The following is a 25,411-nucleotide window of genomic DNA, read 5'->3' as shown; positions in this document are numbered from 1 at the left end:
GAGGATTTTAGGGGATCATGGGCACAAACAGGATGCACTGTGATGTCAGATGGTTGGACTGACCAAAAGGGGAGAACCCTTATAAACTTCTTGGTTAGTTGTCCCAAGGGGACTATGTTTATCAAATTTGTTGATGCGGGACTATGTTTATCAAATCTGTTGATGCATCTGCACAAATCAAAGATGCAAGAACTTTATGTGATTTGCTGGATGTGTTTATTTTGGAGGTGGGTGCAGAAAATGTTGTCCAAGTCATAACGGACAATGTTGCAAATTATGTTGTTGCTGGCAGGATGCTTATGGACAGGCATCCTACTTTATTTTGGACACCTTGTGCTGCACACTGTATTGATTTGATGTTGGAGGACATAGGGAAAATTTCATTTGTCAAAGATATTGTTGAGTCATCCAAAAGCATTACAAAATTTATATATAATCATATATCTGTGGTTAGCTTGATGAGAAGATTCACCAACAACAAAGTGTTGGTGCGCCCCGCCATTACACGGTTTGCCACCAGTTTCATATCTCTTCAATCCCTCTTGAATTCTATGTAGGATGTGAAGAGAATGTTTCTTTCAGAGGAGTGGCATGCTTTGCCAATGAGCCGCAAACCAGAGGGAGAGGCCATATGCAAACTAGTTTCATACCAGGAAGACTTCTAGGCGGGAGTGTAGGAGATGTGTGCCATTACTGAACCTTTGGTAAAGGTTCTTTGGTTAGTTGATGGTGAGAAGCCCGCAATGGGCTATTTGTATGAGGCCATGGACAGGGCCAAAGAAGCCATTCGGCCCTACTATGATGATAAGGGAGATGAGGGGTTTCAGAGACAACTCCTATGGGGAGTGATTGATGAACGATGGAGCAACACACTCCATTGTCCCATTCATGTTGCTGGGATTTTCCTGAACCCCGCATTTTCTTACGCATGTGGGTTTGTATTTGATGTTGAGATCATGGATGGATTCTTAACCTGTGTCCAGAGGATGGTGCGATTTCCAGCAAAACGTACAAAAATCTCTAAAGAAATTGAGACATATAGGATGGCAGGTGGCACATTTGGCTTTGACATGGCTGTGACTGATAGGATGATTAAAATGCCAGGTAATTTTTAGTTTGTTTCAAATTTCATTGTCTCTTCAAATTCCATTTTTTTTCTTATGTTTATTTAAAATTTTATTTGTAATTTTGTTGTAGATGCATGGTGGAGAATGTATGGTGCTAGGGTACCCCTTCTGCAAAAGCTTGCCATTCGAATCCTCAGCCAAACATGTAGCTCCTCAGGATGTGAGCGCAACTGGAGTGTATTTGAAAAAATACACAACAAGAAGCGCAACAGGTTAACACTTAAAAATTTAAAATATTGCAAATTTCCAAATAAATTTTTGAATTCATTAAACAATATTTTTTTATAATTATTATTTCATGATCTTTGTACAGGTTGGAGTCCCAGCGACTTAATGACATGGTCTACGTCTACTACAATCTTCGATTGTGGGTGAGGCAACTTGAGAGGACACCTGATATGGAGGCCATCTCATTGGATGGGATTGACACCACTACTGCATGGAGGGTTGAGGCCGAGAGGCCTCTCATGGAGTTTGTTGATGATTGGTTAGTGCAGGATGTAGTGGTGGAGGAGGAGGAGGAGGAGGAGGAGGAGTTGGAGCAACAGGAGGAGGAGGTGACACCACCTACCCGGGCTACCCCTGCCACCAGTAGAGGACGTGGTCTACCTCCTATAGCTCCTACTCCTAGTTCTTCAGCTTCTAGAGCACAGCAGACTCCACTGCCAACTCCACCAGCACCAGCATCTACATCTAGAGGGAAAGGGAAAGCTATGGCATTTTCTCGCAAGAGGGGCAGAGGAAATCAATAGTATTAGACTTTAGTTATTTTGTTCATTTCATTGTATATGACATTATGACTCATGAGATACATTATTATATTTTTTGTTGATATTTTGAGGCTGAGTTGGGACTCAGGAGTCAGGACTTACTATTCAGGACATGATTCACTGTTATGTGTGATTTTACTATTTTATCACTAGAAATGATATTAAACATCTTATATATTAGTTCTTGTATCATATTTATGTGTCAATGTATTTATTTTATGTTTTAGATTGTTTAGATATTAAAAAAATTGAAAAACAATGAATATTTTTGTACCAAACGATTTTTTCCCGATTATTACCAATTTTTTCCCGATTATTATGATTTTTTCTGATTTTTTCCCCGCGCCGAATTAATCCTGATAACGATTAGTGCAACATTGGTTCAAACCCTGTCAGGCTTGCTTCAACATCTTAATATGCACTCGTCCTTGTAAAGGATACGTGAACAAGGCCAAGTGCAAGTCATCAATAGATTTTGATAGCATAAATACCCCTTTGATGCTTAGTTTGATAGTGCACTTCCCTGTGTCAATGCAGGGGAACATTTCCCATATTTCCTAATAAAAAGAGAGGAATAAACATAATCTTCCAAAACCATAGCACAATCAATGTTCTACACTCCCTATTCATCAACTTAACACACAAAAGAATCTAAAGGTATAACTTCAAATCTAATATCTATAGCATTATAAGCCACCCCACTTTATCAACCTAGGAAAACAGGTTCTAAAGAAAAATGTTTTCTACAAATAGGTCTCAACTATTAAAAACGAACAGGAAAATAGTAGTTACCTCAAGACTATAAAGGGTGAATAGGGTTAGCAAATATTGTCCACCTAGTAATTCCTTTCAGCAACCTACCTTAGGCAAGTTCATCATTGACAATTCACAACATCCCACAACTTTTACATTGCCCAATAAGTTGCAGCTCAAGAACCATATATTGTACCTTGCATGCTTGGGAAGGAATAGTTGGTGTGGCACCAACCTCTTGTTCTTGAGCCATGTGACCACATTACTTATCTAGCACCCTTTCCGTGTGAAACTATTTTAAGGGATTTCAAAACATCCATCTTCTATCCCTTTTTGTCATCATCTTGTAAAAATACAAGTGGCCATGCTATCACATTTCCTTTAGCCACCTTATGGCCTGTCGCTGCACAAACTAGCAGGCCTAGTGGATAGGCAAAAGCTAGAGGGCACAACAACACTTGGGACACGAGCCCATTGTCACAACAGCCTAAGTCCCCTACTCTTCTCAGATTTTCACCGACGAGAGGAGTCCCAGTGATAACTCGCTTGAGATAAAATGCTGCTGCACAAACTAGCAGGCCTTGTGGAATAGGCAAAAGCTAGAGGGCACAACAACACCTAGGATAGAGGCCCACTATCACCACAGCGTAAGTCCCCTACTCTTCTCAGAGTTTCACCATTGGGAGGAGTACCAGTCGTACTCACTTGTAATAGATGTATATCTATAATAGGTTTGAAGTGAGGGAAGGTGGCTCATTCAATGGAAGGGTTCAACAAAGTATGAGCTTTGGGAGAAGCTAGTAAGACCTTCCACAAAAAACCCCTTTGAAAGGTGACTACACGAGACCTAGTGTTGAGATATATGACAAGATATGAGTGCATCCAAGGTCAAGGTAGACAAGAGAAAAGACAATGTAAGATTTACTTCAACAAGTATTAAAGTACATGCCTTAAAAGAATCCCCAAGTTGAAGGATGAACTTCTAGGGTTCCTTCTTGATGCGATGGCTAGGGAATCAAATTTCCGAAAATTCCACTGTTGGAATTCCACCAAAACTTGAGGATCCCTAGAGGACACACTAAGGAAGAATCTATCCAAACGGAATTCAAATCACCTCCCTTCAAAGGATTTCGCACCAAGCCCTAGAGAGGCCTCCTTATCCTTAAAGGGATGAGGAATAAAGGTGAAAAGGAAGATGATTTTCAAGTTAAATGTGATCACCAAGGATTTAGGATCAGTAACTAACCACTGGGAGGCTATGGAGTCAAAGATGGTCTCAATTTTGGCAATTTGCTCTTTTAAGGATACCTAAAGGAAGCAACTTCGCTACCCTTAATGGAAGCAACTACACAACACCTCTAGATATTTATACTTTGAGGGCACTTGTTAATGGAGTTTAAAGGATGCATATGCAACAAATCCCATAGGAACATTCATTCATTCACTATATATGAGTAATACATGCAAAATTTCCCAATAGTTATAATTTTTAGACAATGTTTCATCAAATAGGGCACACTAATAACCATGAGACAATATTCCATGCATTAGACATTAACAAAATCATAAATTAATCAACAAAGAGCACATACAAGGTAGTGAAGAATATATCCATCCATAACAATGCCAATTAGAAGCTCCAAGAAAGATAGTGAATTTATCCAAGCATCAAAATTCATCCAAAATCTCCAAAAACCATCCACAACTGTAAGTCCGAAAATCTCTAATAGAGGTATCAAAAATCCAAAGTGTGATGCTAGGATGAGACTAGGTCTCTCCTATTTATACAATAGTTATGAGTTCAAATTATGAAAGACAAAGCCCCTTTTGTGCCTAATGTGCTAAGTAACTCACCCATGGTTACAAACTTACAAGCTAACCATGATAGCTCAAAAATTAAATCGAATTTCCCTCCTAAGCCCACACAAGGTTGACATCATGCATGCATGGAGGCCTAGAGGGACAATGTTGAGGCCTTATGTGCTAAAAATGTGAGAGGGGGCCTCAAAAAAGATAATGAAGAGGGTGGTACTCACCTTATGCTACAAAACATCTCCAAGCGCCTATTTGGGCTTTGTGGGCTCCAAATGGGTCGCATAGGTCTCCAAGTGGTTCAAGATCAAGTCGATACTCCATGAATGAGGGCTAGAAGATGACACATGCCCTCCCATGTCTCCCTAGGAAAGACATAACCTCCTCTGGGCCCTGGATCAGCTGCCAAGTGTCGGGTGCAATGTGTAACTAGTTGGGCAACGTGTTCCAAGTGCAACATCATGCTCTCATCCCCTTGAGCCCCGAAAAGTAAAATAAAATAAAAAATCAATAAAGGGAAAAAGGAAAATGAAGAAGGGTGGAAAAACAAAGGTCGTGGTAACTCATGTACCAATGGAGTGGGGACAAAGGGAAGGCTCCAAGCCACATGCTATGGTACAAGGGCAGCTATAATGAGGAGAGCCCACACCTTGGGTACATGAGTTACCCCAGCCTTTGTTTTTCCAACCTTCTTCATTTGTCTCTCTTGGAGAGCCTTTAGCTTCTCTCGAAGCATTGAGCCCTAATTGAGCCTCTCTTTTCATTGGGCCTTGGAAATCACTCAATATCTTATCATTGATCCCATCATTATAAGTGGTTTCCTTCAAACCAAGAATCCTCCCATCGGTGAAAATCCGTAAAGAGTAGGGGACATTGACTGAGGTGACAGTGGGTCTTTGTCCCATTGTTGTCATTTGGTCCCTTGATATTTGTAGCTTGGGAGGTGCTCCAAGCCTTAGGCTTCAGGGTTTGGAGGTTGAAGCATCACAAAAGTGCCTTGTGGGCTTGGAACCGAAGCTTGGGGTTTTGTACCAAAAGGTGTGGGGCCAAAACCATGAGGCGATTTTGACGTGATGATTTGAGATGATAGAGGACCCTTAGAAGAACTAGGGGCAGAGAAAATCATCCAAATCGGAGGTCTAGAAGTTGAGTAAGAATTTTGAATATTATGCGTGGGATTGTGGCACAAAGAGCAAGTCGGCCTTGGCTTGAGGAGGTGCCCTTCAGGGCTAGACGTTGCCACATGAGACATGTATCAAAGGAGGTAAAGGAGACCTCATTTGGACACATCCTAAGAGCAATCACATCAAAGTATTACCTCTAAATTTGCAGTGGATCTGAGGCAACCTAGCGAGGAGCAAGGAGGACGGTTTGGAGTGTTTCTCTTGACTATTTTGGTTTGGATCCTTTGGAGGAGCTTGGCCGCAGAGCAGAGATATGTAAGGGTATATTTTGTGCTTCTTTTGTCGAGGTTTTACTTATGTTCAGGGCCATAGAGATAGTGGTAGGTACAACTTGCTTGGGAGGATTGTTTGAGTGGGCCAAAAGGACTTAAAAAGCTCCTTCGCCCTAGCCGTAGTGAATCCAAGGGACAGCATAGCAGAACAAAGGTACAACACAGGAGAACATGGATATTTCCTTGGAAGGCAAAAACCTTTGTTGTAGCAAACCAACATGTTGTGAGGTGTCTTAAGGAGTATCCTTGGGCCTAAACAATGTGAGGAGAGGCCTCGAAAAGGACAGCGAAGGGGCAACTTGTTCGGACAAGGAATACATTGGTTTGGAGCAGAGATTTAGGTGTTGTAGTAGCTTGACTTCAACCCTAACCAGAGCTCAAGAAGCACAGATCACGAGGCAAGAGGACAGCAACAAGTGTTGCAGGTGACCTCTTGCTGATGGTTGGTTGCTAGAGGATGTAGAGTCCTAGTTTGGACAGAGGTTGAGCAGCCAAAGGAATAGTTGTTTGGGAGGGTTGTAGTGGCTTTCTCCAAGCCCTAAGTGCAGGCCATTGAAGGACAAAGGGTCTACTAGAAGAGGCAGAAGAAGGTGAGTGCAGGATTGATTCTTGAAGGGCAAAGAAAGGAGGTCAAGGGAGCAGATCACATCATCCCAAGTTCACTGTTGGAGAAGGACATCTTGCAGTGATAGGTGGCAGCCCTCCATTCCCTAATTGTGTCTTCATTAGGCAGCACAGAAAGACACTAGTGGGAAGCAAGTTCCTAAGAGTTGTGTCCTTGAAGGACAAAGGAGCAGCCAGTTGGGCAAGAAGACCCTAAGGAGCTGACAAGTAGCAATGGGCAGTTGAGAGTTGTGAACAACTTGACAAGAGTCTCGATGTGTTGATGCGTTGAAGGACTCACAATCAGCTAGATAGCAGGTGGAGCCGAGTTCTGTGACCTAGTGGAGTTCGTTCATTGATAGAGGCAAATTGGACTTGCTACAGATCGGGAGGTGAATGACCGGGCAGGTGTGTTTAGGGAATGACAAAGAGGCGCTGACAGAGCGTGCTACATCAACCAGATGGTCAATGTATCTTGTTCAAGTTAGATTGGTTGTCGAAGTGACCGACACCAAACCCTAGTTGTATATCTTTGTATCAGAGGATGTATGAGGACCATTATCCATGGTATGGGAGCCCTAGACTATTGTATTATCAGTTGATTAATATAACGAAGTTAGGTTATTTTAAAATTGTAAAAAAGTTGTATATATCTTGTGCACTAGTAGATTTACTATTGTATATTATTTCGTTGTGCAAAGTAGTCTTGATGTGATACTTGGACTGGTAGCGTCAGTGATTTAAGATTATATCCTAGACTTGAGTATTGTGGAAAAAACAACATAGTATCAGAACTACTTTAAAGAGCCAGTGAATCAGGATGTGCACAATGAAGCAGCTCCATGGGAGCTAAGATTGTCTAGATCATGGAGCAGACGGTTCAGCTAAAGACATGGAGATGTGGCCTTGATTGGCTTTGCAGTGAGACTGGCTGGGAGTTTTGGTGGATATTGATTTTGGGTAGCATCAGATGTGCTCTGGCTCCGAAATTTTGTGGAGGGGCTAGAACACATGAAATCTCCAGAACCCAAAAATCGTTTGGAGAAATTCCACTTGGATGACGATTTATTAAAATAATTAATATTTTTAATGGGTTCCTAAGTATAAACTTAGGAAAATAAAAATATTAATAGGTATTAATAAGAATATGGGTGAGAAACTTCTAAGTGATGAGGATCAAGTCTTTTTTAATCTTAGTCGTTGATTAGGGACTTAATCTCGGCCGTTGATTCATTAACAGGAGAAGTATAAGAGGAGGCTTGAGGGTCAGTTTGAGATACACTTGAGAGATCAAATAGTTCAATTTTTCTGGGGCGTGGTTTGCTGAGAAAATCGAGTAAGTGATTTGTTGCAATGAGGGGCAGTGCGGGAAAGAGACTTCAGTCCAAGGCCGAGAAAACATAACAGAGAGGCAGAGCAACACCAGGAGAAACAGTGCAGAGGGAGAGCTCTGACGCAGTGTCGCAGTGACGTAGAGGGAGAGCTCTGACGCAGTGATGCAAAGGGAGAGCTTTGACGCAGTGACACAGAGGGAGAGCTCTGACGCAGTGATGCTATGGAGGCTAAGGGGTCTCAGTGACGCAGTGTCGCAGTGACGTAGCTCCTAGAGGAGGTGACGCAGTTCCAACGCAGAGCTTGGAGCAACCATCGTTACCCAGAACTGGGAACAACACAGTCACATGTGGGGTTTGTTCATCTGTCTCTGGATAGAGGTACTTCTGTCGGGTTTATTCTCTATTGGGTGAACCGGATTTGGCACCCTATTTGTATTCAGAAATTTGCTTAATAATACAAACCCTCTATATGCTGCACTGGTTTTCCCAAATTGGGTTTTTCCGAGGACAATTATCCAAAAATAACGGTGTCCCTTGTGTATTTGTCTCATTTTATTTCAGTTCATGATCTGTATGTATGTGTAGTCTGCAATAGTGTTTTCATCACTAAATAAATAATTAAAAAACTTGTTGAATGTAAAAAACAAGTAGGAGATGGTAAACCAGTGATTGCAGTAGGATTTATGATGTGTAGATTTAGAAATTTTCACATGGTATCAGAGTTTTGCAGATCATAGGAGACTGAAGACACCAACTAGGGGATCTAGAGAATTTGCTACAGAGGGGCAGTTGTCCCAAGTGACAGCATTGTTCCAAAGCTAGAGACGCAGAGGGAGTAACGCAGTGGAGAAGAGGAGACGCAGAGGCTCACGCAGTGCCTGCGCCAGCATTCTAAGCCAGGTGAGGGTGATGCAGTAGCTGGGAGGAGCCCATGCAGTAACTGTGTCAACTATCTAGGCCAGCGCAGAAGCAGAGAGGGACAGATCAAGCTGACGCAGAGCCATGCCATCTTTCCAGACCAGGAAGGAGTGGCGCAGTGGCCAGGAGGAGTTGATCTAGCTCACGCAATGATTGCGCAGAGCCAAAGGAGCTCAGATTTTTCAGTTGTCGGGGTTGGGGGAGCAGAGCAAATTCGATCTGAGGAGCTGGTGGGATGCTATTGCTGTTGGTGCAAAACAATGTCTGTGGAGACAAAGCCGAGGTAGAGGGAGTCAATGCCTTGACAGATTTCTAGCCAAAGAAATCTAGATCCAAGTTGCAGTAGCAAAGGAGGATTGGAAAGGAGTGATTCAACATTTGGCCGGAGGATTTCTATGAAGGAATCAGGACTAAGAGGGAGTCTAGAGGACCTTGTTCCTTGGAGGATTTTTAGCGCTGAAGAAATCCATATCCAAGTCTTGCTACATTAACAGCAGAAGAGGGAGAAGAGAACCAGTCCTATTTTTGTTTTAGCAGAGACGGCGGTCAATGGATTGAGGGATCGGGACAGATAGGATGGAGGCTCCAATTTTGTCATCTAGAAGGCCAGAATCCTGGCAATCCTAGACAAACATCGCATCAAGGACTATGCCTTGAAAGTAGTTGTTGTTCCGGTCGACACTGATCAATTAAAGTATGAGGAGGCCCAGGCGAAAGCCAAGTGCATGATCCTAGACGGGGTCAAATATCATGTAATACCACATATTGCTGAGAAGGACACAACAAGGTAGATGTGGGAGACGCTGACCACCTTGTACCATGGCACTTCCATCCAACGGAAGATGCTATTAGAAAATCAACTGCGACAGTACCAGATGCATAAGAAAGAAGAGATCAATCCCTTCCTCCTCAGGTTGCAAGGGATTAGAGACCAGTTGACTTCCATGGGTCTACACCAGATCCTGAGGTCATGGTCAGGACTGCCCTGAATGTGGTCACCGAGGACTAGGAGACATTTGTCCAAAGTATCTTGGGTAAAGCGACTCTCCCCAGTTGGGAGGAGATGTGGGCAGCTCTTCGAGAAGAAGAGATCAGGAGGTTGACCAAGGCAGGGAGTAGCGACAAGGGAGCCCGGGTCAAGAAGGAGGAGGAGGAGGAGGATGCAACTCTCGCATCATCAGGACAACAAGGGCAACAGAAGAGAAAGAAGAAGGACATAACCAAGGTCAAATGCTTCAAGTGTGGAGAACTTGGACATTATGCCACTCAGTGCCCCCAAAAGAAGGGCAAGGAGGAGGCTTCTGAATCGAAGGTTGCTCCAGCAAAAGCTGACAGGGAAGGCGAGGATGACGATTGTGCCATGAGTGCTCATGTGCCTTTGGAGAAGAGGTGGGGCGACATGCAGTTGTAGTCGAGAGGACTACATGAGGGGTAAGATCCTTGAGGTGCCCAAACTCTTGAATCATATGGCTATAGGAGCCCTTAATGGCAGTAGCAAAATGACAGGTGTCGGTTGGAGCGAGGTGTGATGGAGCGACAGTGGCAGAGCTAGAGTGCCAAAGTCTGAGGCAGCGCAGTGGCTGTTGTAGCATTGCGAGAGGCATGGAGCAATTTGCAACAGCGCAGTAGGAGTAGAGGGTTAGCACAGATTAGCAGCAAAGGTAACTTCAGCATCACAAGGCATCCATACTGACCACCATGTCAGTTTTTGAGTGAAGTTTCAGTTACTTACTTCTAATAACTGAGTTGCAGTCCAACAGTTAGCAATGGCAGTGCTATGGGCAGCATGATGCAGCATTTTGAGAGGGAGTTGCATGACAGATGTAGCAGTGATAGTGGCAGATTCATGGGCAGCAATACAGGATGCAGCAGTGCAATGGATGAAGGGCAGCAAGCCAAGCATCAGCAGCACAGAGGACTGATACAGTGGATCAGTGTAATACTTCTATTGAGAAGTATTGCTAGAGCACATTTCTCGCTAAGAGGGAGTGTTGATTTTGGGTCGCATCGGATGTGCTCTAGCTCCGAAATTTTGTGGAGGGGCTAGAACACATTGTTGAATTTTCTAAGTCTATCCATTAGAAAATTAATCTGTATTCTGCTGGTTTATTTCTTCTACTTTTAAATTCTGAACAAGTTATTTAAAACATTTAAATACCGAAATAAACACAATACAGTCACAACATCTACAGATCATCAACTAAAAGAAAACAAGTACACAAGTGACACCGTTATTTTTCGACAAATGTCCCCGGAAAAACCCAATACGGAAAACCGGTGCAACTATTTAGAGGGTATATTATTATGCAGTCTTTCTGAGTACCACTGGGTGCCTAACCAACTCACCCGACAGAGACAAATACACGGCAGCAATACCTCTATATTCAGAAAACCTGTCCCACGAAACCCTCTCCGGCACAACTGAAGCTCAACGCTGGCCCTTCTGGCCTTTGCGACATCCTTCTGCTGACCTACGTCAGCCATCTAAGGCACTGCGCAGACTCTGGGACCCTCTGTGTCACTCCAACAGCGTCTGCGTGGATGACGCAGTCCCTCTGGCCTTTGCACTAACTCCACTGGGCTCTGCGTAGCCTGGACTGGCTGCTGCTCTCACTCTCTCTACTTCTGCGCTGGTCTCTCAGTACTGTCTCTGCCTCTCTACCTCGTACTCACTGCCCCTCGCTACTAATCACTTATTCAACTTTGCTTAGCAGCCCCGCTCTAGCAAAATGAATGACTGATTACTCTGGTGTGTTCTCCCACTGACCCTCAAGCCTCCTCTTATACTTTTCTCGTTGGTCCTTCAACGGCCGAGATTAAATCTCTAATCAATGCCTAAGATTAAATTTGGCTTGATCCATGACTTTTGGAACCTTCTAACCCAATTTTATATTAATACCCATTAATATTTATTTTCCTAAGTTTAAACTTAGGAACTCCATTAAAAATATTAATTATTTTAATATCTCCCAAACCGGGTACAATATGTTCAAACCATTTCTGGGTCTTGGAGATTTCATGTGCTTTAACCTCTCCACCAATTTTCATGGCTAGAGCACATCCGATGCTACCATAAATCAACACTCCCTATTAGCGAGGATTGTGTTCTAGTAATACTCCATATTGAGTATCATTATGATTATATGGCACCGGTACCTGTGTTGATGCTAGGCCTCCCCGCCCAACATCCTCTGCATTGCTGCATCCGTACGGTAGCTCCCTCTACATCCGTGCTGCTGCTGGTCCATCCTCCCAACACTGCATCTGCATTGCAACCCCCTCTCATCATGTTGCATTGTGCTACTGCAGACTGCTACTGCGCTGCAACTCAGTTACTGAGAAGTAGGTAATTGATCCATCGAACTTCTGACATTACTATCAGGCTAGAAACACTGCTGATGTTGAAGCTCCCTCTGCCACTAACAAGTGCTCCCTTTACCAACTTCTGCGTTGCTGCAACAACTCCTTGCATCTCGCACTGTTGCACACATTTATGTGCCATCCTGCATTGGTGCAACACTCCTGTGCCTCTCGCATTGTTGCAGCCTACTAACCTCGTGTTGCCCGGGGACTCCTGCACTGTAGCACTCTCTGTCGCTTCATCCGCATCTGTCTCTACCTACATCCGCCAATCCTGCTACTCTCTCTTTGGGGCTCCCGTAGAAAGGTATAATCCAAGAGGTTGGGTACCTCAAGGATCCTGCCCCTCATCGCCTGTAGTCCTTCTGACTACAGCTCGATGTCTCCCCACCTCTTCTCTAGAGGTACATGAGCACTCATGGCACAATCGTCATCCTCCTCGACTTCTTTCTCCGCCCTCGCTGGCGCTGCCTTCGAGTCAAAAGCCTCTCCCTTACTCTTCTTCCTCGGACACCAGTTCACATAGTGACCCAGTTTCCGACAATGGAAGCACTTGACCTTGGAGAGGTCCTTCTTCTTCCTCTTCTCCTGTTTTCCCGCAGATGCTAGAGCCGCATCCTCTTCCTCTTCCTTCTTGATCCTGACCCCTTTGTTGCTACTTCCCACCTTGGTCAACCATCTGATCTCTTCTTGACGAAGAGCCACCCACAATTCTTCCCAATCCGGAAGACTCGTCCTGCCCAGTATGCTCTGGACAAATGTCTCCCAATCCTCGGAGACTGCATTGAGTGCGGTCCTTACCATCAACTCCTGATCCGGCGTGGCCCCTATGGAAGTTAGTTGGTCACAGATCTCCTTCAACCGATCGAGGAAGACATCTATCTGCTCTCCCTTCTACATCTGGTATGACCTTAGCTGATTCTCCAGGAGCATCTTCCTCTGCACAGAAGTATGTTGGTACAATGTCTTCAAAGTGTCCCACATCTCCTTTGTCGTTTCCTTTTCGGCAATATGTGGGACCACATGATCCTTGACCCCATCAAGGATGATACACTTTGCCTTAGCCATTGCCTCCTCGTACCTTTCATTAGCTACCGGGTCAATTGGGATAGCCATCACTCTCAAGGCGAAGCCCTTGATACGATGTTTGTCTAGAATGGACAAGATCCTGACCTTCCAGACCACAAAGTTGGACGCTCCATCCAGCCTATCCTGATCTCTCAGCCCATTCACGGCCATCTCAATGCTTTTCTGTCAACTCCTCTGAGTCTCTCTACTTCCCGCCTGGAAGTTCTCAGTTCGACTCCTGCTAAGTCTCTCTACTTCCCGTCTAGAAGTTCTCGGTTCGACTCCTCCGAGTCTCTCTACTTCCCGCCTGGAAGTTCTCGGTTCGACTCCTGCTGAGTCTCTCTACTTCCCGTCTGGAAGTTCTCTTCTGGACTCCCTCTGAGTCTCAATTTCCCTCCTGGAAATCCTTCTGCCAACTATCAAGTTGCTCCTCTCCGATCGTCTATGCAACTGCAACACTGATCCGGATTCCTTGGCTAGAAATCCGCCTCGGCAACAACTCCCTCTACCTTGGTCTTGCCTTGTTAGGTACTATTCTAACCACATTACCCCACCAGGTTCGCTCCCGCAAACTGCCCATAGCTTCCTTTGCCCCAACAACTAAAGGATTGAGCCTCTTGGCTCTGCGCAATCCCGGCACCAACAAAGCAGCTCCCTTAGCCAATTGCGTTAGCCCTCCTGGCCTCCACGTGGCTTTGCGTGAGCCTCCCTCTGCCCTCCTCAGCCTCTGCGCTGGCCTCTCTCTGGCCCAGACTGATGATGCAGTCCCTCTACTCCAACCCTTCCTCTGTCGCTTCTGCAAGGATCAGCTATTGTCACTTAGGACAACTGATTCTGCTGCAAATGCTCTGCTCAGCTGATGCCTTCAGCTCTCCTGTGATCTACAACCACACTCTAATACCATGTCTATCCATTAGAAAATTAATCTGTATTTTGCTGGTTTATTTCTTCTATTTGTAAATTCTAACCAAGTTATTGAAAACATTTAAATACTGAAATAAACACAATACATTCACAACATCTACAGATCATCAACTGAAGCAGACAAGTGACACCGTTATTTTTGGACAAATGTCCCCGGAAAAACCCAATGTGGGAAAACCGGTGCAGCTATTCAGAGAGTTTATATTATTATGCAGTCTTTCTAAGTACAACTGGGTGCCTAACCGGCTCACCCGACAGAGAAAAATATACAGCAGCAATACCTCTATATCCGGAAACAGGTATTCAGAAAACCTGTCCCAGGAAACCCTCTCCGTCACAACTAAAGCTCAGCGCCAGCCCATCTGGCCTCTGCATCAGCCTCCTGCTGACCTGCATCAGCCCCAGGACCCTCTGTGTCAGCCCTCTAAGGCATTGCGTAGCCTCTAGGACCCTTTGCATCACTCCAGCAGCCGCTGCGTGCATGACGCAATCCCTCTGGCCTCTGCGCTGACTCTGATGGGCTCTGCGTAGCCTGGATTGACTGTTGCTCTCACTCTCTCTACTTCTGCGTTGGTCTCTTAGTACTGTCTCTACCTCTCTACCTCGTACTCACTGCTCCTCGTTGTTGATCACTGATTCAACTTTGCTTAGCAGCCCTGCTCTAGCACAATGAATGACTGATCACTCTGGTGTGTTCCCAACTGACCCTCAAGCCTCCTCCTATACTTTTCTCATTGGTCCTTCAACGGTCGAGATTAAATCTCTAATCAACGGCTAAGATTAGATTTGGCTTGATCCATGACTTTTGGAACCTTCTAACCCAGTTTTATATTAATACCCATTAATATTTTACTTTTCCTAAGTTTAGACTTAGGAACTCCATTAAAAATATTAATTATTTTAATATCTCCCAAACCGGGTACAATCCGTCTAAACCATTTCTGAGTCTTAGATATCTCATGTGCTTTAGCCTCTCCACCATTTTTCATGGCTAGAGCACATCCGATGCTACCACAAATCAACACACATGAGATCTCTAGAACCCATAAATCGTTTGGAGAAATTCTACCTGGATGAGGAGTTATTAAAATAATTAATATTTTTAATGGGTTCCCAAGTCTAAACTTAAGTAAATAGAAATATTAATGGGTATTAATAAGAATATGGGTGAGAAACTTCTAAGTAACGAGGATCAAGTTTGTTTTAATCTTAGCCATTGATTAGGGACTTAATCTCGGCCGTTGATTCGTCAACAGGAAAAGTATGAGAGGAGGCTTGAGGGTCAGTTGGAGATACACTTGAGAGATCAGTCAGTTCGATTTTTCTACGGCCTGGTTTGCTGAGAAAATCGAATAAGTGATTTGTTGCAGTGAGGGGCAGTTCGGCAGAGGGACTTCAATCCAAGGCCGAGAATACATAGTAGAGAGGCAGGGAGCACCAGGAGAGACAGTGCAGTGGGAGAGCTCTGACGCAGTGTCGCAGTGACGCAAAGCGAGAGCTCTGACTCAGTGATGGAGTGTCGCAGTGACACAGTGTTGTAGAGGGAGAGCTCTGATGCAGTGACACAGAGGGAGAGCTCTGACGCAGTGACGCTGTGGAGGCTAAGGGGTTTCAGTGACGCAGCTCCTAGAGGAGGTGACGGAGTTCCAACGCAAAGCTTGGAGCAACCATCGTTGCCCGGCATTGGGAACAATAAAGTCACCTTGGGGTTTGTTCATCTGTCTTTGGATAGAGGTACTTCTGCTGGGTTTATTTTTTGTTGGGTGAGCCAAACTTGGCACCCTAGTTGCATTCAGAAATCTGCTTAATAATACAAACCCTCTATATGCTGCACCGGTTTCCCGAATTGGGTTTTTCCGGGGACGATTGTCCAAAAATAACGGTGTCCCTTGTGTATTTGTCTCATTTTATTTCAGTTCATGATTTGTATGTATGTGTAGTCTGCAATAGTGTTTTCATCACTATTTAAATAATTAAATAACTTGTTGAATGTAAAAAACAAGTAGGAGATGGGAAACCAGTGATTGCAGTAGGATTTATGATGTGTAGATTCAGAAATTTTCACAGTGGATTGGTAGAGAGCCTGGTGAACAACAGTTTTTTGTAGGACAGGTTGTTGATCATGGACTTCCTTTGACTTGCCATAGATCGTTGGGACAACTTGAGGATTGCTTTAGCATGGACAAGATTGGGATGATCGAGATTGCTTCATGTGATGAATTGCATATCGGCAAGCTAGTTTCTTCATTGGATCATGATGTTACATATCCAAGGTTAGAGGGATGTGCACGTGTGGTGTTTGATCCAGGAGGATGAGTGCTTGTAGGACTATATTGCAGTGATGATGGCCCGTGTTCGACCAGATCCTAAGTTCATGGTCAGGACTGCCTTGAATGTAGTCACCGAGGACTAGGACACATTTGTACAAGGCATCTTGGGCAGAGCGACTCTCCCTAGTTGGGAGGAGATGTGGGCAGCTCTTCGACAAGAAGGGATCAGGAGGTTGACCAAGGCAAGAAGTAGCGGCAAAGGAGCCTGAGTCAAGAAGGAGGAGGAGGAGGATGCAGCTCTCGCATCATCGAGACAGCAAGGGTAGCAAAAGCAGAAAAAGAAGGATATTTCCAAGGTCAGATGCTTCTAGTGTGGGGAACTTTGACATCATGCCACTCAGTGCCCCTAGAATAAGGGCAATGAGGAAGCTTCTGAATCGAAGGCTTCTCCAGCGAAAGCTGACAAGGAAGGCGAGGATGACAATTGTGCCATGAGTGCTCATGCGCCTTTGGAGAAGAGACGTGGAAACATGGAGTTGTAGTCGAGAGAACTATATGAACAGGGACAGGATCCTTGAGGTGCCCAAACTCTTGGATCACATACGGCTACGGGAGCCCTTAACGACAGTAGCAAAATGACGGGTGTCAGTTGGAGCAAGGTGTGATGGAGCGACAGTGGCAGAGCTAGAGTGCCAAAGTCTGAGGTAGCGCAGTGGATGTTGTAGCAGTGCGAGAGGCACAAAGCAGTTTGCAGCAGCGCAGTAGCAGCAGAGGGTCAGGACAAATTAGCAGCAAAGGTAGCGTCAGCATCACGGGGCATCAAACTAACTAGCATGTCAGTGCCTGGGTGAAGTTTCAGTGACTTACTTCTCAATAACTAAGTTGCAGTGTAGCAGTTAGTAGTGGCAGTGTTATGGGCAGCATGATGAAACATTTTGAGAGGGAGCTGTAGTACAGATGTAGTAGTGGCAGTGGCAGAGTCATGGGCAGCAGTGCAGTGGATGATGATGTTGGAGACTTCCTAATGTTGGAAGTACCTCCCTCGCTAAGAGGGAGTATTGATATTTGTAGCTTGGGAGGTACTCCAAGCCCTAGGGTTCAGGGCTTGGAGGTTAGAGTGCCACAAAAGTGCCTTGTGGGCTTGGAACCCAAGCTTGGGGTTTTGTACCCAAAGGTGTGGGGCCAAAACCCTAAGGAGATGTTGACATTTGATGATTTGAGATGATAGAGGACCCCTAGAGGAACAAGGGGTAGCGAAAATCATCCAAATCGTAGATTTAGAAGTTGAGATATGAATTTTTGAAGATTATGTGTGGGCTTGTGGCACAAAGAGCAAGTCAAACTTGGCTTGAGGAGGTGCCCTTTAGGGCTAGACATTGCCACAAGAGATATGTATAAAAGGAGGTAAGGGAGACCTCATTTAGACACATCCTAAGAGCAGTCACATCAAAGTATTACATCTAAAATTGCAGTAGATCTGAGGCAGCCTAGCGAGGAGCAAGGAAGATGGTTTGTAGGGTTTCTCTTGATTGTTTTGGTGCAGATCCTTTGGAGGATCTTAGCTGCAGATCAGAAGTATGTAAGGGTGTATTATGTGTTGATTTTGGGTAGCATCGGATGTGCTCTAGCTCCCAAATTTTGTGGAGGGGCTAAAATACATGAGATCTCCAGAACCCAGAAATCGTTTGGAGAAATTCCACCCAGATGAGGGGTTATTAAAATAATTAATATGTTTAATGAGTTCCTAAGTCTAAACTTAGGAAAATAAAAATATTAATGGGTATTAATAAGAATATGGGTGAGAAACCTCTAAGTGACGAGGGTCAAGTTTGTTTTAATCTTAGTCATTGATTAGGGACTTAATCTTGGTCGTTGATTCATCAACGGGAAAAGTATAAGAGGAGGATTGAGGGTTAGTTGGAGATACACTTGAGAGATCAGTCAGTTCAATTTTTTTGGGGCCTGGTTTGTTGAGAAAATCGAACAAGTGATCTGTTGCAATGAGAGGGGCAGAAGCAGAGAGTTGGATCGGAAGGGAGTTCCAAGCCAAGGAGTACCAGGTAGAGAGGCAGCAGTAGCATCAAAGAGGCAGTGCAGAGGCCTACGCAACCTAGGAAGGGGCTCACGCAGAGCTGACGTAGGCCAAGGAGGGTCTTGCAATGGTAGTGCCAGATAATCGAGAGGATTTCAAGATTTTTCTCGGAGTTCGATGTTCTAAGCCGGGAGGGCTGAAGTCAAAACTCCTGTGAGCAAATCGATCCAACAGAGAGGTGACGCAGTCTCCCAGAGGCAAGATGTTGGCCCACACATAGCAGATTGTGCTGGGAGTTTCGGAGTTCTTGCCGGAGTCAGCCATTCAGTGGATTAGTTGTGACTTAGTGAACGAGGTAAACCCTCGTATGTATTCTTGTCGCTGATATTTCTCTGAAAGGTTAGCCGGTGTGAGAGGCAACCTGTTGTACTCAGATTATGCATGCTTAATAATCAAACCCTCTATACGTTGCACCGGTTTTCCTGAATTGGGCTTTTCCAGGCACAATTATCCAAAAATAACGGTGTCCCTTGTGTAATTGTCTCGTTCTACTTCAATTCATGATCTGTATGTATGTGTATTCTGCAATAGTGTTTTTATCGCTATTTAAATAATTAAATAACTTGTTGAATGTAAAAACAAGTAGGAGATGGTAACCAGAGATTGCAATAGGATTTCTGATGTGTAGATTCAAAAATTTTACATGGTATCAGAGGATTGCAGATCATAGGACACTGAAGACACCAGCCAAAAGATCCAGAGAATTTGTTGCAGAGAAGCAGCTGTCCCGAGTGACAGCGTTGTTCCAAAGCCAGAGACAGAGAGAGAGTGACGCAGTGCAGAAGAGGTGACACAAAGACTCACGCAGTGCCTGTGTCAGCATTCTGAGCCGGGTGAGGGTGACGCAGTAGCTGGGAGGAGCCCACGCAATAACTGCATCAGCCTTCTAGCTCACCAGATCCTGAGTTCATGGTCAGGACTGCCTTGAATGTAGTCACCAAGGACTGGGAGATATTTGTCCAAGGCATCTTGGGCAGAGCGACTCTCCCCAGTTGGGAGGAGACGTGGGTAGCTCTTCGATAAGAAGAGATCAAGAGGTTGACCAAGGCAGGAAGTAGCGGCAAAGGAGCCTGAGTCAAGAAGGAGGAGGAGGAATTTGCATCTCTCGCATCATCAAGACAGCAAGGGCAGCAAAAGCGAAAGAAGAAGGATATATCCAAGGTTAAATGCTTCAAGTGTGGGGAACTTGGACATCATGCCACTCAGTGCCCTTAGAAGAAGGGCAAGTAAGAAGCTTCTAAATCGAAGGCTTCTCCAGCGAAAGCTGACAGGGAAGGTGAGGATGACAATTGTGCCATGAGTGCTCATGCGCCTCTGGAGAAGAGGCGGGGCAACATGGAGTGGTAGTCGAGAGAACTATATGAACAAGGACATGATCCTTGAGGTGCCCAAACTCTTGGATCACATACGGCTACGGGAGCCCTTAACGTTAGTAGTAAAATGATGGGTGTCAGTTGGAGCAAGGTGTGATGGAGCAACAGTGGCAGCGCTAGAGTGCCAAACTCTGAGGCAGCGCAGTGGATGTTGTAGCAGTGCGAGAGGCACAAAGCAGTTTACAGCAGCGCAGTAGCAGCAAAGGGTCAACATAGATTAGCAGCAGAGGTAGCTTCAGCATCACGAGGCATCCAAACTAACCAGCATGTCAGTGCCTAGGTGAAGTTTCAGTTACTTACTTCTTAGTAACTAAGTTGCAGTGTAGCAGTTAGTAGTGGCAGTGTTATGGGCAACATGATGCAACATTTTGAGAGGGAGCTGTAGTACAGATGTAGCAGTGGCAAAGTCATGGGCAGAGGTGCAAGAAGCAGTGGTGCAGTGGATGATGATGTTGGAGACTTCCTAATGTTGGAAGTACCTCCCTCGCTAAGAGGGAGTATTGATATTTGTAGCTTGGGAGGCACTCCAAGCCTTAGCATTCAAGGCTTGGAGGTTAGAGCGCCACAAAAGTGCCTTGTGGGCTTGGAACCCAAGCTTGGGGTTTTGTGCCCAAAGGTGTGGGGCCAAAACCCTAAGGAGATGTTGACATGTGATGATTTGAGATGATAGAGAACCCCTAGAGGAACAAGGGGCAACAAAAATCATCCAAATCGTAGGTCTAGAAGTTGGGATATGAATTTTTGAAGATTATGTGTGGGCTTGTGGCACAAAAAGAAAGTCGGCCTTGGCTTGAGGAGGTGCCTTTTAGGGCTAGACATTGCCACAAGAGATATGTATAAAAGGAGGTAAGGGAGACCTCATTTGGACACATCCTAAGAGCAATCACATCAAAGTATTGCATTTGAAATTGCAGTAGATCTTAGGCAGCCTAGCGAGGAGCAAGGAGGATGGTTTGTAGGGTTTCTCTTGATTGTTTTGGTGCAGATCCTCTGGAGGATCTTGGCCGCGGATCAGAAGTATGTAAGGATGTATTATGTGTTGATTTTGGGTAGCATTGGATGTGCTCTAGCTCCTAAATTTTGTAGAGGGGCTAGAATACTTGAGATCTCCAGAACCCAAAAATCGTTTGGAGAAATTCCACCCAGATGAGGAGTTATTAAAATAATTAATATTTTTAATGAGTTCCTAAGTCTAAACTTAGGAAAATAAAAATATTAATGGGTTTTAATAAGAATATGGGTGAGAAACTTCTAAGTGACGAGGATCAAGTCTGTTTTAATCTTAGTCATTGATTAGGGACTTAATCTCGGTCGTTGATTCATCAACAGGAAATGTATAAGAGGAGAATTGAGGGTCAGTTGGAGATACACTTGAGAGATCAGTCAGTTTGATTTTTGTGGGGCCTGGTTTGCTGAGAAAATCGAACAAGTGATTTGTTGCAGTGAGAGGGGCAGAAGCAAAGAGTTGGATCAGAAGGGAGTTCCGAGCCGACGAGTACCAAGCAAAGAGGCAGCAGTAGCATCAGAGAGGCAGTGCAGAGGCCTACACAGCCCAGGAAGGGGCTCACGCAAAGCTGACGCAGGCCAAGGAGGGTCTTGCAATGGCAGTGCGAGATAATCGAGAGGATTTCAAGATTTTTCTCGGAGTTCGATGTTCTGAGCCGGGAGGGCTGAAGTCGAAACTCCTGTGAGAAAATCAATCCAACAGAGAGATGACGCAGTCTCCCAGAGGCAAGACGTTGGCCCACACAGAGCATATTGTGCTAGGAGTTTCGCAGTTCTTGTCGGAGTCAGCCATTCAGTGGATCAGTTGTGACTGAGTGAACGAGGTAAACCCTCGTATGTATTTCTTGTTGCTAATATTTCTCTGAAAAGTTAGCCGGTGTGAGAGGAAACCTATTGTACTCAAATTCTGCATGCTTAATAATCAAACCCTCTATATGTTGCACCAATTTTCCTGAATTGGGCTTTTCCAGGCACGATTATCCAAAAATAATGGTGTCCCTTGTGTATTTGTCTCGTTCTACTTCAATTCATGATCGGTAAGTATGTGTATTCTGCAATAGTGTTTTCATCGCTATTTAAATAATTAAATAACTTGTTGAATGTAAAAACAAGTAGGAGATGGTAAACCAGTGATTGCAATAGGATTTATGATGTGTAGATTCAGAAATTTTCACATGGTATCAGAAGATTGTAGATCATGGGAGACTGAAGACACCAGCCGAAAGTCCAGAGAATTTGTTGCAGAGAAGCAGTTGTCCCGAGTGACAGCGTTGTTCCAAAGCCAGAGACGCAGAGGGAGAGTGACGCAGTGTAGAAGAGGTGACGCAGAGGCTCACGCAGTGCCTGCGTCAGCATTCTGAGCCAGGTGAGGGTGACGCAGTAGCTGGGAGGAGCCCATGCAATAACTACATCAACCTTCTAAGCCAAAGCAGAAGCAGAGGGGCAAATCCGGCTCACACAAAGCCACGTCATCTTTCCGAACCAGGAAGGATTGACGCAGTGGCTAGGAGGAGTTGATCGAGCTCAAGCAGTGATTGCGCAGATCCAGAGGAGCTCAGATTCTTCAGTTGTCGGGGCTGGGGGAGCAAAGCAGATTTGATCTAAGGAGTTGGTGGGACGTTGTTGCTGTTGGTGCAAAACAGTGTCTGTGGAGACAAAGTCGAGGTAGAGGGAGTCACTGCCTTGACAGATTTCTAGCCAAAGAAATCTAGATCTAGGTTGCAGTTGCAAAGGAGGATTGGAGGGGAGTGATTTGACATTTGGCCGAAGGATTTTTTTGAAGGAAATCAGGACTCAGAGGGAGTCTAGAGGAGCTTGTTCCTTAGAGGATTTCTAGCGTCGAAGAAATCCAGATCCGAGTCTTGCTAGATTAACAGCAGGAGAGGGAGAAGAGAACCAGTCCTATTTTTTGAGTAGAGATGGCGGTCAATGGATTGAGGGATCAAGACAGATTGGATGGAGCCTCCAATTTTGTCATCTGGAAGGCCAGGATCCTAGCAATCCTAGACAAACATCGCATCAAGGACTATGCCTTGAAAGTAGTTGTTGTTCTAGTCGACGCTGATCCATTAAAGAAGTACGAGGAGGCTCAGCGAAGGCCAAGTGCATGATCCTAGATGGGGTCAAAGATCATGTAGTACCACACATTGTTGAGAAGGACACAGCAAGGGAGATGTGGGAGACGCTGACCACCTTGTACCAGGGCACTTCCATCCAGCAGAAGATGCTATTAGAAAATCAGTTGAGACAGTATCAGATGCAGAAGGGAGAGGAGATCGATCCCTTCCTCCTCAGGTTGCAAGGGATTCGCGACCAGTTGACTTCCGTGGGGTCTACACCTGATCTTGAGTTCATGGTCAGGACTGCCTTGAATGTAGTCATCGAGGACTGGGAAACATTTGTCCAAGGCATCTTGGGCAGAGCGACTCTCCCCAGTTGGGAGGAGGTGTGGGCAGCTCTTCGACAAGAAGAGATCAGGAGGTTGACCAAGGCAGGAAGTAGCGGCAAAGGAGCCTGAGTCAAGAAGGAGGAGGAGGATGCAGCGATCGCATCATCGAGACAGCAAGGACAGCAAAAGCAGAAGAAGAAGGATATTTCTAAGGTTAGATGCTTCAAGTGTGGGGAACTTGGACATCATGCCACTCAGTGCCCTTGGAAGAAGGGCAAGGAGGAAGCTTCTGAATCGAAGGCTTCTCCAGCGAAAGCTGATAGGGAAGGCAAGGATGACAATTGTGCCATGACTGCTCATGCGCCCCTGGAGACGAGGCGAGGCAACATGGAGTTGTAGTCGAGAGAACTATTTGAAAAGGGACAGGATCCTTGAGGTGCCCAAACTCTTGGATCACATACGGCTACGGGAGCCCTTAACGACAGTAGCAAAATGACAGGTGTCAGTTGGAGCAAGGTGTGATGGAGCGACAGTGGCACAGCTAGAGTGCCAAAGTCTGAGGCAACGCAGTGGATGTTGTAGCAGTGCGAAAGGCACAAAGCAGTTTGCAGTAGCAGCAGAGGGTTAGCACAGATTAGCAGCAGAGGTAGCTTCAGCATCACGAGGCATCCAAACTAACCAGACTGTCAGTGCCTGGGTGAAGTTTCAATTACTTACTTCTCAGTAACTAAGTTGCAATGTAGCAGTTAGTAGTGGCAGTGTTATGGGCAGCATGAAGCAACATTTTGAGAGGGAGTTGTAGTACAGATGTAGTAGTGGCAGTGGCAGTGGCAGAGTCATGGGCAGCGGTACAAGAAGCAGCAGTGCAGTAGATGAAGTGCATCACGGCAAGCATCAGCATCATAGAAGACAGATGCAGTGGATCAGTGTAGTACTTCTGTTGAGAAGTGTTACTAGAGCACATTCCTCGCTACGAGGGAGTGTTGATTTTGGGTAGTATCGGATGTGCTCTAGCTCCAAAACTTTGTGAAGGGGCTAGAATACATGAGCTCTCCAGAACCCATAAATAGTTCGGAGAAATTTCACACATATGAGTTATTAATATAATTAATATTTTTAATGAGTTCCTAAGCCTAAACTTAGGAAAATAAAAATATTAATGGGTATTAATAAGAATATGGGTGAGAAATTTCTAAGTGACGAGGATCAGGTATGTTTTAATCTTAACCGTTGATTAGGGACTTAATCTCGGTCATTGATTCATCAACAAGAAAAATTATAAGAGGAGGCTCGAGGGTCAGTTGGAGATACACATGACAGATCAGTCAATTTGATTTTTCTGGGGCGTGGTTTGCTGAAAAAATCGAACAAGTGATTTGTTGCAGTGAGGGGCCGAAGCGGAGAGTTGGATTGGAAGGGAGTTCCGAGCCAACGAGTATCAGGTAGAGAGGCAGCAATAGCATCAGAGAGGCAGCGCAGAGGCCTATGTAGCGCAGGAAGGGGCTCACGCAGAGCTGACGCAGGCCAAGGAGGGTCTTACAATGGCAGTGCGAGATAATCGTGAGGAGTTCGAGATTTTGTTGGGAGTTCGATGTTCTAAGATAGGAGGGCTGAAGTCGAAACTCCTGTGAGCAAATCGATCCAGCAGAGAGGTGATGCAATCTCCCAGAAGCAAGACGTTGGCCCACACAGCGCTGATTGTGCTGGGATTTTCGCAGTGCTTGCCAAAGTTAGCCTTTTAGTGGATCAGTTGTGACTTAGTGAACGAGGTAAACCCTCATATGTATTTCTTGCTACCGATATTTCTCTGAAAGTTTAGCCGATGTGAGAGGCAACCTATTGTACTCGGATTCTGCTTACTTAATAATCAAGCCCTCTATATGCTGCACTAGTTTTCCCGAATTGGATCCTTTCGGGGACGATTATCCAAAAATAATGGTGTTCCTTGTGTATTTGTCTCGTTCTATTTCAATTCATGATCTGTATGTATGTGTAATCTGCAATTGTAACGACCCATCCGTTAAGCATGAATATAAATAATTAACTAATATAAAGTTCTAAACTTTAAAATAAAATAAATATAAATAAAACTTTATAATAAAATAAATATAAATAAAACTTTATAATTAAATAAATATAAATAAAACTTTATAATAA

General features: G+C 44.8%; 2 protein-coding genes across 4 annotated transcripts in view; one reads left to right on the top strand and one right to left on the bottom strand.

Annotated features, from left to right (window-relative positions):
- Positions 1-25,411, bottom strand: part of LOC149189806 (uncharacterized) — a 458,516-nt gene that overhangs the window by 190,739 nt on the left and 242,366 nt on the right. The gene's annotated exons all lie outside the window — the stretch shown is intronic.
- On the top strand, positions 1,202-23,653 carry LOC149189809 (uncharacterized). Its single transcript, XM_089412392.1, has 3 exons — positions 1,202-1,339; positions 1,441-1,684; positions 23,513-23,653. The coding sequence occupies exons 1-3, from the start codon at positions 1,212-1,214 to the stop codon at positions 23,651-23,653; spliced, it is 513 nt and encodes a 170-aa protein (XP_089268518.1). The 5' UTR covers positions 1,202-1,211.

This window comes from Pinus tabuliformis, chromosome 3_1 (assembly GCF_031772625.1).
Source record: "Pinus tabuliformis cultivar Carrire ecotype Pingquan chromosome 3_1, CPIR1, whole genome shotgun sequence".
In the NCBI taxonomy this organism is placed as follows: domain Eukaryota; kingdom Viridiplantae; phylum Streptophyta; class Pinopsida; order Pinales; family Pinaceae; genus Pinus; species Pinus tabuliformis.
This window is presented reverse-complemented; position numbering and strand designations above follow the sequence as displayed.

Coding starts and splice junctions, on each gene's coding strand:
- LOC149189809 (XM_089412392.1), top strand. CDS start 1,212: ATGTATGGTGCTAGGGTACCCCTTCTGCAAAAGCTTGCCATTCGAATC. Junction 1,340..1,440: donor CACAACAAGAAGCGCAACAG/GTTAACACTTAA, acceptor ATCTTTGTACAG/GTTGGAGTCCCAGCGACTTA. Junction 1,685..23,512: donor TGGAGCAACAGGAGGAGGAG/GTGACACCACCT, acceptor CATGCCACTCAG/TGCCCTTGGAAGAAGGGCAA.